This window comes from Mesoplodon densirostris, chromosome 1 (genome assembly GCF_025265405.1).
Source record: "Mesoplodon densirostris isolate mMesDen1 chromosome 1, mMesDen1 primary haplotype, whole genome shotgun sequence".
Taxonomy (NCBI): Eukaryota; Metazoa; Chordata; class Mammalia; order Artiodactyla; family Ziphiidae; genus Mesoplodon; species Mesoplodon densirostris.
Genome location: NC_082661.1, coordinates 189,042,315 through 189,060,472, shown reverse-complemented (window position 1 = coordinate 189,060,472; position 18,158 = coordinate 189,042,315). Strand labels below are relative to the sequence as shown.

General features: G+C 40.0%; 1 protein-coding gene across 1 annotated transcript; it reads right to left on the bottom strand.

Annotated features, from left to right (window-relative positions):
* Window positions 1-2,529: 2,529 nt before the first annotated feature.
* LOC132488851 (F-box only protein 33-like) lies at window positions 2,530-14,362 on the bottom strand. The gene is made up of 2 exons (XM_060097573.1): window positions 14,284-14,362; window positions 2,530-4,749 (listed from the first exon to the last, which is right to left on the bottom strand). The coding sequence occupies exons 1-2, from the start codon at window positions 14,360-14,362 to the stop codon at window positions 3,116-3,118; spliced, it is 1,713 nt and encodes a 570-aa protein (XP_059953556.1). The 3' UTR covers window positions 2,530-3,115.
* Between the last annotated feature and the right edge of the window lie 3,796 nt (window positions 14,363-18,158).

Sequence of the window (18,158 nt, the reverse complement as noted above, 5' to 3'; positions counted from 1 at the left end):
GTAACATCCCTTTCTCTATATATCATCACAATTCCAGCCTTCAAAACCTTCCTTCTGTTGTCTCAATTCTCACAAAACCACTCTAACTTTTTAGCCAGGATCATCATCTTTAATAACTTTCCATATTCTGCAATTTTCCTTCACTCTCCTCTTATTAAAATCCCTCTCCTGGTGGGGCACACTTTACTGCTAAGATGACACATGAAAATATTCTAATGTAGTTAAAAGTGCTAATGAATTAATGAATTATCCCTCCTCTATGACACTGGTCTTTTAAAGCGAGTCATTTGTCTTAATTTAAAGGGTTGATATTAATTCTGGGAAGAACATTTATGGTTTAGGAGATCAAGATGCTGAGGAACTGTTCCAGATTAAAGCAAATTAAATAAAGTTGACAACTAAGTGCACAGTGTGATCCTGGATTGAATTCTCAACCAAAAAAAAAAAAAAAAGAGAGATAACATGGGGACATATTAGGACAGTTGATGAAATTTAGATATGAATGAATATCAGACAGTAGTATATCAATGTTAAATTTCTTGATTTTAATAACCTGTTGTGGTTCTGTAAGACAGTATCCATATTCTTAGGAAATAAATACTGATGTATTTAGAAGCAGAGTTCCAGATATCCGGAACTTTTCCCAAATTGTGCAGAGAGAGAAGGAAGGAATGATGGAGGAATGGGATGACAAACTCATAGGTAACTCATGATCAACTAATTTGCCAGAGTATTTTATTGGTATTAAAATGTATCGTTTATTTTATCATCTGGAACTTAGAGAATGATTGCTGCAAGTTGTATCAAAAGTATAATTTTATATATCCTTAACTTTGTTCGAGTAATTTTACTTTCCTGTGTTTATTCTAGGAAACAATGGTTGTGTTACAGGTATATTCATCAAAATTTGTACAAATTTGGAAAATTAGAAACAATTTACACATCCAGTAATATAGCTTTGCTTCGAGATTACACAGTCATTAAAATGGTATCGAATAATATTTAATGGCATGTGAAAGTACCATTGTTAAGTGTTAAAAACAAGAAGCAAAATGGTACACACAGAATTACTCCATTCCTGCACATATAAATATACTCCCAATCTCATTCACATAGAAGACTGCAAAACTATAAATCAAGATGTGGTAATTTAAGAAATAGGGAAAAGGGGTAACTTTAAACCTATTTCTACTTAATAGTATTTTAAAATTTTGCTAAAAACAAACATTATTTTGTAATTAAAAACTAGTTATATAAACAAATAATTTATTGCAAATATAGAGCACATATTTTTAAAAGAGGCATAAGTAACCATAAATTTTTTTTTTCACTTTTTAATGCTTTATTCATTGATTAAAAGAATATACATTTAACATAAACCATACAACAACATCAGTCATCAGGTCAAACATTCAGCTGGTTTCCTTACAGTTTCTGTCAGGAGTTATTTTATCTGATCACATTTATAAGATAAAATCTCACCACATCTGGCATTTACACACACTGTGCCAGTGGATTCACACTACTGATGTACATATAAAATCCGCATGGTATGTGCTCACTGGAGACAAAACAGTGCACACCTGTCAAAAGGTCATTTTAATATAAGATGGTAAAACCATTTGTAAAATACATATAAACTTTTTCCATAAATAGAATCATATCTGGACATTTGTTGCATAAATTGTGTTTCCAAAGCTTACACTAGAGCAGCCAGGTCTCAGCACTGCTGGGCACCCACGTTGGCTACTTACTTTATTATTGCAGACTGTCCTTTAACATTAAATGCACAACATTCGTACCACTTAAAACTGGGGTCAGGTGGAAGTCTCACAGAGACCATGTCTGTACCGCGGTTGCCCTGAAACAGTTAAGTCGGCTTTTAAAGCCTCTCAGATATAACAAGGTTTTAAAACATACTTCATGGAATGTTCTTCATGTATCATAGCAGCTCATACCTGTGATAGAACAAGCTTTCAGTTTTTCCTTTCTTTCCTTTACATTCACTATTCACAGTGAAACAGGTGCATGGTTTTTTTTTCTTTTTTTTTTGTTTTTTTTGTTTGTTTGTTTGTTTTTCAGAGTTCTGAGGTTGCTGACTGAGCCACAGCACAGCTGTGTACCACAGGTCGAAATTCGACCTTAAATATTACAATCTAGCAGTATCTGGCTGGCCACAGTGGGCCAGCCCCTGCCAGCATGTGGGCACTTCTTCAGTTAAATCTATTCTTTGGCAGCTGACACGCGCGCTGACAGAGAAAAATCCAGTGACTTGTTGCTAGGGATTTCACGACTAATGTTTGTTTGCAAGCATGTGTGTTTACAAAACTCTGTGTTTTGATATTCATTTTGGAGGTTTTACCCTGGAATATTGTTTCTTTCTTCCTCCACTATTTGAAATCTTGGCTAAAAAGCTAATTTGAATGTATGATATAATTGATGAATTAAATTATGTCAGACATAGTTTAAAAACCAATAATTTGAGTATTTGTGTTGATGTAAATTCATTTAAAAAAGGATTAAGCAATGTTCTAACCTAGTACTATACAAAATTGAGAATGGTAATTGGTGATATCAACTATTATATATGTAATGAAAGTTAAAGTCTTGGCTTTTCTGTTAAAGATAACTCATTTAGGATTGTATTATCCTCCCTCCTTCCATTTCAAAGAAATATTAATGAAATGCTATCACACAATGAATGAATGCAGTGCATTGCATACAAATCCACCAGGCTATGGATATATATCTATATATGTATAAAAATATTTTGGCTCCTGAGCTCTGACACACAAAGAATAAAAACATCAAAAGGCAGAGTAACTCAGTGAAAAAATAAAGTTAGCCAGCAACCTCAGACAACCTTCGGTTGTATATTCTTAAGGTTTGGTAACAAGTCCATTAACCGTGAAAGCCCTATACATTGTCACTTTGAACTTCTAAACCAATACCTGACTACGTTCTTTGATCAAGAAGTAGAATATACATATATATTTCTATAAAGCTAATACTGATTAAACACAGCACAAAGGGATTAATTCACACTACTGGAAAAAAAAACATAATAGGACCCTACTTGCATATGTAACCACAGGAATTGTACATTTAAAAAAAGCTAAATGTCTTCGCTGAAGCTTTGCATCTCTCTGTAAAAATGACGATTTGGTTCAGTGAAGACACTGAGTGATTCGATGTCCATGATCGCGTGCCAAGGTTGACCTAGGCCCAGGGATACCTGCTCAATAAGGTTATGTACTGGATCCACATCCTGGTCGGCCAGTTCACCTTGGTCAAAATCAATGCTTTCTTCAGTGACTTCAAGTACTTTTAGATCAGAGCCACGAAGACGAGCAATGGCAATGAGGTTGTGTGCCCACACTGTGTAACCATGAATTGCCAGAAGAGAGAGTTTTGTGCACCTCCATGCTAATAAAACCAACGGATCTTCATTTCGGTTGTCACTAAGATCTGGAAAACCAGACGTGTCAATCACATCATTCATTAATATAAAATGAGTGAGGAACTTGTCATACTGCCTAGATATAAGATCAACAATAGCTCCTGAAACACAAGTGATGTAGCTGTCAAAATGAATCCTCTCTAGTGGTATACTGGGTTTCAGAATCTTTAACATATCTTCACTCTTGATATCAAAAGCCATTATATAGACCCGGAGGTTGGTGCTCTTTCTTGACAAGGCTTTCCAGTGCTCATCATTTGGCATGTTGTCCAGAGACTTGTGCATCACGGAAACATTGTGGACCAGGAGAGAAAGTCGCTGCAAAGGCACATGGTTGTTATCGGTTAAGACTCTTGCCATCTCAGCTGTAAAGTCACAGAAATCCAGGGCAAGTGAGCATAGATTCACGAATTGCTCCAGTTCTACTGCGGTGATAAGGGTGCTGTTACCAGGAATATTGTTGTCCAGTAAACTCAGGTGCTCCATGGTGTTGGCAATAGAGTTTGAGAGAGATGACAGTGATGTTGGGGTTACTATTTCCAGCATAAACCCACAAGACAGCCACTTCAGTTGCCTACTATTACTAAGTATTTCTTCAAACAGCTGCTGAATTTGTTTAATTTTTTTGCCATCAGGGTCCACCTTGCTGAGGTATGTATTTGACAAACTTCCTTGCTGCTGTAGAACGCTTATGTCTCCAAAAAGGCTAAACTTCTGGAGGTTCCTGTTGTTCCGGATGCTGACCAGCACACACAGCACTAGCTCTAAGTAGGTGCGGAGCACTTCCAGCCAACGGGTTGAGAGCTGCAGGGCTTCGATTTCTTCCCCGCCAGTCCTGGTGTCGACGCGGCCTCCATCGCCCGGGCCGCCTCCGCCGCTCAGGTAATTCTCCGCGGCGAATTCAACGCGCAGCTCTCGCACGAACCAGCCGCACTTGCGCATGAGGAATTCGAGCCGTGGCTGCTCCGAGGGCGAGACGCGGAGGCAGATGCGGAGCTGGGGCCAGAGAGCCGGGTAGAAGAGGCACTCGCGCCAGTGCGAACAGGAGGCCGAGGCCCGTAGCCGGTCGGACGCGGACAGGAAGGAGAAGATGTGCACGATTAGCTCGCTGGGCAGCGACGCGGCGCCTGCCGCTTGCCCGCACAGAGCCATTCGGCCCCGCCGCCGGCTGCCGGTCCTCGGCCGCCCCCGCAGTCCCCGGAGCAGCCCCCGCAGCCGTCGCAGCTGCTGCAGCCGCAGCCGCTGCCGCCGCCACCGCGCCACCCGGGCGGCCCCGGCTCGGGTTCGGGCTCCAAGTAACCATAAATTTTAATGAAATTTCTGTTCTTGTTATACACACACCTGTTACATACTATAACTTTTTCCAATGACACAAGATCTTGCAGCTGAAGTCGGTGAGTGACATTTAGAGCATGACCCCTAAACTCTTCCTTTAGTGGAATATATTGAAACATGCAGGTGTTGGAAGAGGTCAGCTAAAGGACATGATCACCAGTTGACCCTAGAGCTGGACCAGGTCAATTAGAGTTTCCTAATCCCATCCCCTGTCCTTGGAACGTATATTCTGTCCACTGTTCCCACAGTGGGAGCCATTTTCAAGGATGCAGCCTTGAGAAAATAACGTGTCATTGAGACCATCTGGAAAGTATATGTGACTGAACCCCTCTATATAAAGTTTTAAGAATCTGGCAGGTGGTGTTGGAGATTTACCCATCTTGCCACTGCCCAAGCCCTCATATATAAGTTCCTTTCTTATTCAATCTGCCACCTAACAATCTGGAGTGTTCTGCCCCCTTCTTTGGTATCTCCTTGCCCTCCCTGTATGGGGACCAGTTTGTGACCCAATACCAGAAAATCCTTCTATCATTGTAGTAAACAGATCTGTGGCTGCTCTAAGGGCCATGGCCTTTTGGATTTGTTTCCTGATGAAGTATCAAGCCTGAAACTAATGCTGCCCATTCTGAAAAGAAAATACAAATTTATTAAAATCTGTGAAAAATGCACTTTTTTATTGTATGCTAAATTTGCATTTTCTCAATGTCAAGGACTTTCCAAGGAATTCCATTCTCTTGTGATTTGATTTCCAAGGTTGGTTTCTTACATGTTTTTTAAGACCTAAAGTTCCAATAGTATAGGCCTAGATTCAGAACCTATTTCTGTGATTTTTAAAACTCTTTTCTTTGTCATTCAACTCTGGATGCATTTATTTGTAGTTTTATATGCAGATTGCTAAAAACAAACTGTATTTTGTGTGTGTGTGTGTGTGTGTGTGTGTGTGTGTGTGTGTGTGTGTATGCCTAAAGAGGCAGACACTGTCTGTACAGTCTTGGTTTGGGACTTTTTTACAGTCTAGATTGATCCTAATGACAAATCATTACTTACATTATCATTTTAGTAATAAATATTGAACTCTTCTACTAAGTATCACAGAATGAAAAATGGCTGGAAAGCAAATATATATTAAGCATAAAAACTACTGAAGATTGGGTCCCAAGCTGTGGAATAATACAGTGGAGGCTATGGACTGTAGGAGATTCTGAAACACAAATTTTAAAAAGCAGAAACAATGCTATAATGTGGCACTTTATTTCAACTACCAGACCTCACTAGGATTCCCAGTCTAGTCATGTAAAGGAGAGCAGATTGTTACCTCTGAGAAGTCAACTATGATTGTATCCACTAACCTGAAATCTTCTCCTCATGATTTCTAAATTATATGACATGACCAACAGATCAGGAGCCATCACATACATTGGAGGGGAATAAATTCTCAATATAGCTGCTGTGTATGTTCTTCAGTTCAACTTTCTGTTCTGTAGTCCAGCCCATGTTTTATAAAGAGGCCCTACCCAGTTATAGGGGCTTATTTATATATCCCCAGCCAAATTCTCCAACTGTAATCTAGACTTCATCTTATGTAAGCATATGACTCATATGCATTGGTCCCTTTCCTGAAACCTGGGATGAGAGCCAACTCTCAGTTACCTGTGGTATAAATGCCAGAGTTGACTGGAAGTACTAAAATCCATTGGTTAGCCCTAACTTGCATTTTAACCAATAATGTTAACCTCCTCTCTGATGTCAACTTTCTTTAACTACTGATTCTAATGAACACAGAAAAGGCCAAAGAGAAAAGCATAGGGTCTGGTAAATCAAAAAACTATACAATTATTGAACAGTTGAGAGCTTGCCATTTCCATTCTCTTTCACAGTCAAGATTCTGGATAAGCATTTTCTACCAGCAGCCAACACCAACTCCTTTAATCTAGAGCAATCTAACTTCATCATCCACTTCAACAACTACTAAAAACATTCTTTCAAATGCATGACATTCAGAAGTCAAAACCAGTGACATTTTTACTCTTAAGTTTTTTTTTTCTTCTGGGTTTCTTGTGTACTGGACAGTGTTGGCTATTGCCGCAAATCTTAGATTTTTTTTTTTTTTTTTTGCGGTACGCGGGCCTCTCACTGTTGTGGCCGCTCCCGTTGTGGAGCATAAGCTCCAGACACACAGGGTCAGCGGCCATGGATCACGGGCCCAGCCGCTCCACGGCATGTGGGATCTTCCCGGACCGGGGCACTAACTCATGTCCCCTGCATCGGCAGGTGGACTCTCAACCACTGAGCCACCAGGGAAGCCCTTAGATTTTTTTCTCCTGATTTTCATGCCACTGTGCTCCCACACCTGCTCTCCTGGTTATAGCCATCATCAAGTCCTGTTGTTACGAGGTTCATTCTAAACACAGCCCAAGTTCAACCACTTCTCATGACCCTCACTACTATTATCTTTGTCCTAGCCATGTTATAATTTAAGTGGGTGAATAAAATAACACCCTACCTTGTCTTCCAGGCTTGTTTTGCCCCTCTTTAGTCTATTTTCCCCAGAGCAGATAGACTGGTCTTTTTGGAGTACATATTTTTTTAATTGAAGTATACTTGATTTACAATGTCATGTTAGTTTAGTTGCTGGTGTACACCAAAGTGATTCAGAATATGAATATATATATTCATATTCTTTTCCATTATGGATTATTACAGGATATTGAGCATAGTTCCCTGTGCTATACAATAGGACCTTTTTTATCCATTCCATGTATAATAGTTTCCATCTGCTCATCCCGAACTCCCAATCCAACCCTCCCCTGCCGCTTGGCAACCACAAGTCTGTTCTCTATGTTTTCAGGTCTGTTTCTGTTTCATAGATAAGTTCATTTGTGTCATATTTTAGATTCCACATGTAAGTGATATCATAAGGTATTTGTCTTTCTCTTTCTGACTTACTTCGCTTAGTATGATAATATCTAGGTCCATTTATGTAACTGCAAATGACATTCTGAAATACAAATTGTATCATCATCCTATTCCCAAACATTTCATGAGTTGTTACATTTTTAACAAAAGGCAAATACCTTACCAAAGCTGAAACCTCCTAAATTTTATGCCCTCACCTACTTCTCTGACTTCTCTTGATATTGCACTGAGCATGCTCCAGACATACTGATCTTACAGACTTATTCTTTGTTTTTTTTTTTTTTTTAGCTTACAAACAACAGAAATTTATTTCTTACAGTTCTGGAAGCTGGAAGTCCAAGACCAAGGTGCCAGCATGGTCAGGTTCTGATGAAGGTCATTTTCTGGGTTGTAGATTGCCAATTTCTCACTGTGTCCTCTCATGTTGGAAGGGACTAGGGAGCTCTCTGGGGTCTCTTTTCTCTTTTTTTAAAAACATTTTTATTGGAGTATAATTGCTTTAAAATGTTGTGTTAGTTTCTGCTGTATAACAAAGTGAATCAGCTATACGTATACATATATCCCCATATGCCCTCCCTCTTATGTCTCCCTCCCACCCTCCCTATCCCACCCCTTTAGGTGGTCACAAAGCACAAAGCTGATCTCCCTGTGCTATGCAGTTGCTTCCCACTAGCTTTCTATTTTACATTTGGTGGTGTATATATGTCAGTGCCATTCCCTTACTTTGTCAGAGCTTACAAACCCCCTTACCCGTGTACTCAAATCCATATCTACATCTGCGTCTTTATTCTTGTCCTGCTCCGAGGTTCATCAGAACCATTTCTTTTTTTTTTAGATTCCATATATATGTGTTAGCATACGGTATTTGTTTTTCTCTTTCTGACTGACTTCACTCTGTATGACAGACTCTAGGTCCATCCACCTCACTACAAATATCTCAATTTCCTTTCTTTTTATGGCTGAGTAATATTCCATTGTATATATGTGCCACATCTTTTTATGCATTCATCTGTCGATGGACACTTAGGTTGTTTCCATGTTCTGTCTCTTGTAAGTAGTGTTGCAAAGAACATAGTGGTACATGACTCTTTGAATGATGGTTTTCTCAGGGTATATGCCCAATAGTAGGATCGCTGGGTTGTATGGTAGTTCTATTTTTAGTTTTTTAAGGAACCTGCATACTGTTCTCCATAGTGGCTATATCAATTTACATTCCCACCAACAGTTCCCTTTTCTCCACACACTCTCCAGTATTTATAATTTGTAGATTTTTTGAGGATGGCCATTCTGACTGGTGTGAGGAGATACCTCATTGTACTTTTGACTTGCATTTCTCTAATGATTAATGATGTTGAGCATCTTTTCATGTGTTTCTTGGCAATCTGTGTATCTTCTTTGGAGAAATATCTATGTAGGTTTTCTGCCCTTTGGATTGGGTTGTTTGTTTTTTGAATACTGAGCTGCATGAGCTGTTTGTACATTTTGGAGATTAATCCTTTGTCAGTGGCTTCATTTGCAAATATTTTCTCACAGTCTGAGGATTATCTTTATGTTTTGTTTATGGTTTCCTTTGTGGAGCAAAGGATTTTAAGTTTCATTTCATCCTATTTGTTTATTTTTGTTTTAATTTCCATTTCTCTATGAGATGGGTCAAAAAGGATCTTGCTGTGATTTATGTCATGAAGTGTTCTGCCTATGTTTTCCTCTAAGAGTTTTATAGTGTCTGGCCTTACATTTACATCTATAATCTATATTGAGTTTATTTTTGTGTATGGTGTTAGAGAGTGTTCTAATTTCATTCTTTTACATGTAGCTGTCCAATTTTCCCAACACCACTTATTGAAGAGGCTGTCTTTCCTCCATTGTATATTCTTGCCTCTTTTATCAAAGTAAAGTTGACCATATGTGCATGGGTTTATCTCTGGGCTTTCTATCCTGTTCCATTGATCTATATTTCTGTTTTTGTGCCAGTACAATACTGTCTTCATTGCTGTAGTTTTGTAGTATAGTCTGAAGTCAGGGAGCCTGATTCCTCCAGCTCTGTTTTTCTTTCTCAAGATTACTTTGGCTATTTGGGATTTTTTGTGTTTCCATACAAATTGTGAAATTTTTTGTTCTAGTTCTGTGAAAAATGCCAGTGGTAGTTTGATAGGGATTGCATTGAATCTATACATTGTTTTAGGTAGTATAGTAATTTTCACAATGTTTATTCTTCCAATCCAAGAACATGGTATATCTCTCCATCTTGTTTGTATTGTCTTTAGTTCTTTCATCAGTGTCGTATAGTTTTCTGCATACAGGTCTTTTTTTTTTTAATGGTTTTATTTATTTATTTTGTGGTACGTGGGCCTCTTGCTGTTGTGGCCTCTCCCGTTGTGGAACACAGGCTCCAGACGTGCAGGCTCAGTGGCCATGGCTCACAGGCCCAGCCACTCTGAGGCATGTGGGATCTTCCCGGACTGGGGCACGAACCCGTGTCCCCTGCATCGGCAGGCGTACTCTCAACCACTGAGCCACCAGGGAAGCCCTCAAATACTTTTTAATTTGATTTCTCTTTTTTACTTTAGTAGAGAAAGGCACTGATTTCTGATGATTGAAGCCTCCTTAGCCTTGGCATACTTTGCTAGGTCCAAATAAACACTAAGCTTGTGTTTCCTTATTTATTTTCATTTTGGATGAGCTGTCCATTGGTAAAAGTGGAGTGTTAAAGTCCCCTACTATGATTGTGTTACTGTTGATTTCCCCTTTCATGGCTGTTAGCATTTGCCTTATGTATTGAGGTGCTCCTATGTTGGGTGCATAAATATTTACAGTTGTTATATCTTCTTCTTGGATTGATCCCTTGATCATTATGTAGTATCCTTCCTTGTCTCTTGTAATGGTCTTTATTTAAAGTCTAGTTTGTCTGATATGAGAATTGCTACTCCAGCTTTCTTTTGATTTCCATTTGCATGGAATATCTATTTCCATCCTCTCACTTTCAGTCTATATGTGTCCCTAGGTCTGAAGTGGATCTCTTGTAGACAGCATATATATGGGTCTTGTTTTTGTATCCATTCAGCCAGTCTATGTTTTTTGGTTGGAGCATTTAATCCATTTATATTTAAGGTAGTTGTTGGTATGTATGCTCCTATTACCATTTTCTTAATTGTTTTGGGTTATTATTGTAGGTCTTTCCCTTGTCTTATGGTTCCTGCCTAGAGAAGAAGTTTCTTTAGCATTTGTCATAAAGCTGGTTTGGTGGTGCTGAATTCTCTTAGCTTTTGCTTTTCTGTAAAGGTTTTAATTTCTCCCTAGAATCTGAATGAGATCCTTGCTGGTAGAGAAAAGTTGGTTGTAGGTTTTTCCTTTTCATCACTCTAAATATGTCCTGCCACTCCCTTCTGGCTTGCAGAGTTTCTGCTGAAAGATCAGCTGTTAACCTTATGAGGATTCCCTTTTAAATTATTTGTTGTTTTTCCCTTGCTGTTTTTAGTAGTTTTTCTTTGTGTTTAATTTTTGATAGTTTGATTAATATGTGTCTTGGCGTGTTTCTCCTCGGATTTATCCTGTATGGGACTCTTTGTGCTTCCTGGACTTGATTGACTATTTCCTTTCCCATATTAGGGAAGTTTTCTACTATAATCTCTTCAAGTATTTTCTCAGTCCTTTTCTTTTTCTCCTCATCTTCTGCGACCCCTACAATTCGAACGTTGGTGTGTTTATTGTGTCCCAGAGGTCTCTGCGACTGTCCTTTATTCTCTTCATTCTTTTTTCTTTATTCTGCTCTGTGGTAGTTATTTCCAGTATATTATCTTCCAGGTCACATTTCCGTCCTTCTGCCTCAGTTATTCTGCTATTGATTCCTTCTAGAGAATTTTAAATTTCATTTATTGTGTTGTTCATCATTGTTAGTTTACACTTTATTTCTTGAAGGTCCTTGTTAAACGTTTCTTGTATTTAATCCATTCTATTTCCAAGATTTTGGATCATCTTTACTATCATTACTCTGAATTCTTTTTTTAGGTAGACTGCCTATTTCCTCTTCATTTGTTTGGTCTGGTGAGTCTTTACTTTGCTCCTTCATCTGTTGCATATTTCTCTGTCTTCTCATTTTGCTTAACTTACTGTGTTTGGGGTCTCCTTTTCACAGGCTGCAGGTTCATAGTTCCCGTTGTTTTTGGTGTCTGCTCCCAGTGGGTAAGGTTGGTTCAGTGCGTTGTGTAGGCTTCCTGGTGGAGGGGACTAGTGCCTGTGTTCTGGTGGATGAGGTTGGATCTTGCCTTTATGGTGGGCAGGACCGTATCCGGTGGTGTGTTTTGGCATGTCTTTGAACTTATTATGATTTTAGGCAGCCTCTCTGCTAATGGGTGAGGTTGTGTTCCTGTCTTGCCAGTTTTTTGGCATGGGGTGCCCGGCAGTGGAGCTCGTTGGTCATTGAGTGGAGCTGGGTCTTAGTGTTGAGACAGAGATCTCTGGGAGAGCTCTCACCCATTGACATTGTGTGGGGCCTGGAGGTCTCTGGTGGTCCTGAACTTGGCTCTCCCACCTCAGAGGCTCAGGCCTGACAGCCAGCCAGAGCACCAACACCCTGTCAGCCACACGGCTCAGAAGAAAAAGGAGAAAATAAAAGAAAAATAAATAAATCAATAAATAGAATTAAATTAAATTAAAAAGTTATTTAAATAAAAAAATTAACAAGTAATAGAAAAAAGAAGACAGTAACGAAGCCAATAAACAAATCCACCAGTGATAACACATGCTAAAATCTATACTAAGATAAACATAAAAATCAGAAAACTAGTCAGTTGCATACAGCAAATCCCAAGTCTATAGTTGCTCTGAAAGTCCACCGCCTCAATTTTGGGATGATTCGTTGTCTATTCATGTATTCCACAGATGCAGGGTACATCATGTTGATTGTAGAGATTTAATCCTCTACTCCTGAGGCTGCTGAGAGAGATTTCCCTTTCTCTTCTTTGTTTGCACAGCTCCCGGGGTTCAGCTTTGGATTTGGACCCGCCTCTGCGTGTAGGTTGCCTGAGGGCGTCTGTTCCTCACCCAGACAGGACGGGGTTAAAGGAGCAGCTGCTTTGGGGACTCTGGCTCACTCAGGCCGTGGGGAGGGAGGGGTACGGATGCCGAGGGAGCCTGCGGCGGCAGAGTCCAGTGTGACGTTCCACTGGCCTGAGGCGCGCCGTGCGCTCTCCTGGGGAAGTTGTTCCTGGATCCCGGGACCCTGGCAGTGGCGGGCTACACAGGATCCCGGGAGGGGCGGTGGGGATAGTGACCTGCGCTCGCACACAGGCTTCTTGGTGGTGGCAGCAGCAGCCTTAGTGTTTCATGCCTGTCTCTGGGGTCCGCACTGATAGACACGGCTCATGCCCGTCTCTGGAGCTCGTTTAGGCGATGCTCTGAATCCCCTCTCCTCGCGCACCCCAAAACAATGGTCTCTTGCCTCTTCGGCAGGTCCAGACTTTATCCCGGACTCCCTCCCGGCCAGCCGTGGTGCACCTACCCCCTGCAGTCTGTGTTCACGCCACCAGCCCTAGTCCTCTCCCTGCGATCCGACCTCCGAAGCCCGACCCTCAGCTCCCAGGCCCGCCCGCCCCAGCGGGTGAGCAGACAAGCCTCTCGGGCTGATAAGTGCTGGTCGGCACCGATCCTCTGTGCGGGAATCTCTCCGCTTTCTCCTCCGCACCCCTGTTGCTGCTCTCTCCTCCACGGCTCCGAAGCTTCCCCCCTCCGCCACCCGCAGTCTCTGCCCGCGAAGGGGCTTCCTAGTGTGTGGAAACCTTTCCTCCTCACGGCTCCCTCCCACTGGTGCAGGTCCTATCCCTATCTTTTTGTCTCTGTTTATTCTTTTCTCTTTTGCCCTACCCAGGTACGTGGGGAGTTTCTTGCCTTTTGGGAGGTCTGAGGTCTTCTGCCAGCGTTCAGTAGGTGTTCTGTAGGAGTTGTTCCACATGTAGATGTATTTTTGATGTATTTGTGGGGAGGAAGGTGATCTCCGCATCTTACTCCTCCACCATCTTGAATTCTTCCTTGATCTTACTGTCTTTTGAACATTAGAGTCCTTGTATTTCCTGCTCCAGGTCCAAAATACTTTGGCTTCACAAATTTGCATAGCCGAGTTTGCCGCATCTCTCTACATCTATGGTCATATATTACTTCCATATAGATGCCTCTCTGGCCACCCTAGGTAAATCAGCCCCAAAACCAGATTATATTATGTATTACTACCTTATTTTATCACTACCCACAAGACCTCGGGCAGTTACTCTCTGCCTCAGTTTCCTCATCTGACTCTTATAAAAGTAGTTACATACCTCATAGGGTTGTTATAAGTGTTTAATAAGTTATTACATTTTCAAAGCTTTACAGTAAATGGCAAGTCCTATATAAGTGTTTGATACTATTATTGTTATTAGTATTTATTTATTTTCTTTCTTTTCCCACTAGAAATACAAATTCCAGGCATTATCTGTCTTGTTCATCACTTGCTGTTGGGATGTAGAACAGTAAAACACATACAAAGCCTTCAGTAAGTAATTGCTGAATGAATGAATGAAATATTTAACCATTCCTTTTGCCTTCACTGGCTCTTTTTCCTTTTACCAATTCCTCGGGTGAAGACGTTTCCTTGGCATCAATCATTGGTTTTCTTGGCATTTTTCCTCTACCCTCACTCCTTTGAAGTGTTTAACTTGAAATATTTCTCTGGAATCAACTGTAGTCTCTGTGATGGGAGTTCCTATTACATCTTTAGCTCACACCACACCCCTAAGTTCCATATCAAGGAGGCAGCTTTAAGTAGATGGAAATTTGGGGCGCAGGAGACCTGGAATAACATGTAAGTTCTGTGACTTTACTTGTTTTGTGACTCAGAGCAAATCACAACCTTTCAGGAGACTATATTCTCTTATAGGTAATAATTATTAATCTCTTCCTTCCATTACAGAGAGTGCATTTAAACAAAGAGTTAACAGATGTGAAAGTATTCTGTAAATTGTAAAATAGTATATATAATTTTGAGGTATTACCAAATACCTTGAACAGGCTATTTCTACAAATATACCCTGCTGTTATCTTACATTCAACATATTTAAATTAAATTAACTTCCTTTTTCCCAAACTGAATTCTTTTTTTTTTTTAATTTTACAAATTTAATCAGTTATACATATACATATGTTCCCATATCCCCTCCCTTTTGCGTCTCCCTCCCACCCTCCCTATCCCACCCCTCCAGGCGGTCACAAAGCACCGAGCTGATCTCCCTGTGCTATGCGGCTGCTTCCCACTAGCTATCTACCTTACGTTTGGTAGTGTATATATGTCCATGCCGCTCTTTCACTTTGTCACAGCTTACCCTTCCCCCTCCCCATATCCTCAAGTCCATGCTCTAGTAGGTCTGTGTCTTTATTCCTGTCTTACCCCTATGTTCTTGATGACATTTTTTTTCTTAAATTCCATATATATGTGTCAGCATACAGTATTTGTCTTTCTCTTTCTGACTTACTTCACTCTGTATGACAGACTCTAGGTCCATCCACCTCATTACAAATAGCTCAATTTCATTTCTTTTTATGGCTGAGTAATATTCCATTGTATATATGTGCCACATCTTCTTTATCCATTCATCCGATGATGGACACTTAGGTTGTTTCCATCTCCGGGCTATTGTAAATAGGGCTGCTATGAACATTTTGGTACATGTCTCTTTTTGAATTATGGTTTTCTCAGGGTATATGCCCAGTAGTGGGATTGCTGGGTCATATGGTAGTTCTATTTGTAGTTTTTTAAGGAACCTCCATACCGTTCTCCATAGTGGCTGTACCAATTCACATTCCCACCAGCAGTGCAAGAGTGTTCCCTTTTTTCCACACCCTCTCCAGCATTTATTGTTTCTAGATTTTTTGATGATGGCCATTCTGACTGGTGTGAGATGATATCTCATTGTAGTTTTGATTTGCATTTCTCTAATGAGTAAAGATGTTGAGCATCCTTTCATGTGTTTGTTGGCTATCTGTATGTCTTCTGTGGAGAAATGTCTATTTAGGTCTTCTGCCCATTTTTGGATTGGGTTGTTTGTTTTTTTGCTATTGAGCTGCATGAGCTGCTTATAAATTTTGGAGATTAATCCTTTGTCAGTTGCTTCATTTGCAAATATTTTCTCCCATTCTGAGGGTTGTCTTTTCGTCTTGTTTATGGTTTCCTTTGCTGTGCAAAAGCTTTGAAGTTTCATTAGGTCCCATGTGTTTATTTTTGTCTTTATTTCCATTTCTCTAGGAGGTGGGTCAAAAAGGATCTTGCTGTGATTTATGTCATAGAGTGTTCTGCCTATGTTTTCCTCTAGGAGTTTGATAGTGTCTGGCCTTACATTTAGGTCTTTAATCCATTTTGAGCTAATTTTTGTGTATGGTGTTAGGGAGTGATCTAATCTCATACTTTTACATGTCCCTGTCCAGTTTTCCCAGCACCACTTATTGAAGAGACTGTCCTTTCTCCACTGTACATTCCTGCCTCCTTTATCAAAGATAAGGTGACCATATGTCCGTGGGTTTATCTCTGGGCTTTCTATCCTGTTCCATTGATCTATCTTTCTGTTTTTGTGCAAGTACCATACTGTCTTGATTACTGTAGCTTTGTAGTATAGTCTGAAGTCAGGGAGCCTGATTCCTCCAGCTCCGTTTTTCGTTCTCAAGATTGCTTTGGCTATTCGGGGTCTTTTGTGTTTCCATACAAATTGTGAAATTTTTTGTTCTAGTTCTGTGAAAAATGCCATTGGTAGTTTGATAGGTATTGCATTGAATCTGTAGATTGCTTTGGGTAGTAGAGTCATTTTCACAATGTTGATTCTTCCAATCCAAGAACATGGTACATCTCTCCATCTATTTGTATCATCTTTAATTTCTTTCATCAGTGTCTTATAATTTTCTGCATACAGGTCTTTTGTCTCCTTAGGGAGGTTTATTCCTAGATATTTTATTCTTTTTGTTGCAATGGTAAATGGGAGTGTTTCCTTGATTTCACTTTCAGATTTTTCATCATTCCAAACTGAATTCTTATTGACTCCAGTTTCTCTTATTTTGCATATCCAATCACTAAATACTTCCAGTTTTCTCTCTGTGATGTGTCTAAAATTTTCTTTCTGCTCTCTGTTCTCCCAGACATAAGCTTTCTTCAGTTTATATCTAGGTTGTTACTACACTCTACTAGCTGGGATCTCTGTCTCCAGTATCTTTTTTCTCAGTCAGTCTTCTCAGATAAGTTCATTTCAATGTTCCCAAAACACCATTTATCTTCAATTTATATTCCTGCTGTAACACATTACCACAAATTTAGTGCCTTAAACCAATAGAACTGGTTATTTTTCAATCCTGTAGATCAGAAGTCCAACTTAGGCTTCCCTGGGCTAAGATCAAGGTGTCAGCACTGAATAAATAATAAGGTGTTGGCAAGGTGACATTCTTTTCTGGAGGCTCTCTGGGAGAATCCATTTCCTTGTCTTCTCAAGCTGCTATAGGCCACCTTCATTTCATAGTTTATGGCCCCTTTCCTTGTCTCAAATCAGTAACTATGGGTCATGTCCTTCTCAGACTACAGCTTTGACCAAAGCTGGGAAAGCTCCCTGCTTTTAAGGGCTCATGTGATTAGACTGAGTTCACCGGGCTAATCAGAATCATGTCACCAGATCAAAGTCTGTAATTTTAATCACACCTGCAATGTCCCTTTTGCCATGTAAGGCACCATATTCACAGGTTCCAGGGATTAGGACATGGACATCTTTGGGGCACGGGGGGCATTATTCTGTTTATCATACCAATTTATGGTATGGATCCCCTGATCAAGAACTTTAAATGATTGCCTATTACCGATTAATGTGAAGTTTATCTTAGTATGGCTTTGAAGAGCCTTCAAACTAAATTCTAAACTATTCCCAAATAGAGATCCTATACTACTGTCAGGGTGGTCTCCCTTACATACCTTTAACATGCTATGATTGTCCTGATTATTCATTTGAAATATCCTACAGTCCTTCCTTTGCTTATTAAAGTCAGGTCAATCTTCCAAGTCAAGTTAAAGTCTCCCTTCCTCAATAAAAGCTTCCCCATTGACATCACCTTTCTCTAAATTGTTTGATCTGATACTATTTAGTATCTATGGTGGACTTCTGTTGTTCGCCTGTTCAGAATTCATTTATTCTTCCTCTAATAATAGCTCTCTGATTTTCCTCTGTGGGAAAAATTTCTCCCATTAGATACAAACGTGGTGGCTTTTCAACTACAATGTACTGGTCACCTGGCCAAGAGGTGAGCCTGTGATCCCAGCTAAGTAATCAGACACTGTCTCCCTTGACCACATGCAGCCAATAACTAAAAATAGTTGGAGTTCACACCTTCAGGAAGCAGTGCACTGCTAACTAAATCATTAGAACTTCTCTGATTCTTTGGCTTTTATTTTAAT

What these genes read in the sequence shown, in the direction of transcription:
- LOC132488851 (XM_060097573.1), bottom strand. Translation starts at nt 14,362, where the DNA reads ATGCCAAGAAAACCAATGATTGATGCCAAGGAAACGTCTTCACCCGAG. An exon ending in AGGAAAAAGAGCCAGTGAAG is followed by an intron (nt 4,750 to 14,283) that starts GCAAAAGGAATG and finishes GGTTACTTGGAG; the next exon opens with CCCGAACCCGAGCCGGGGCC.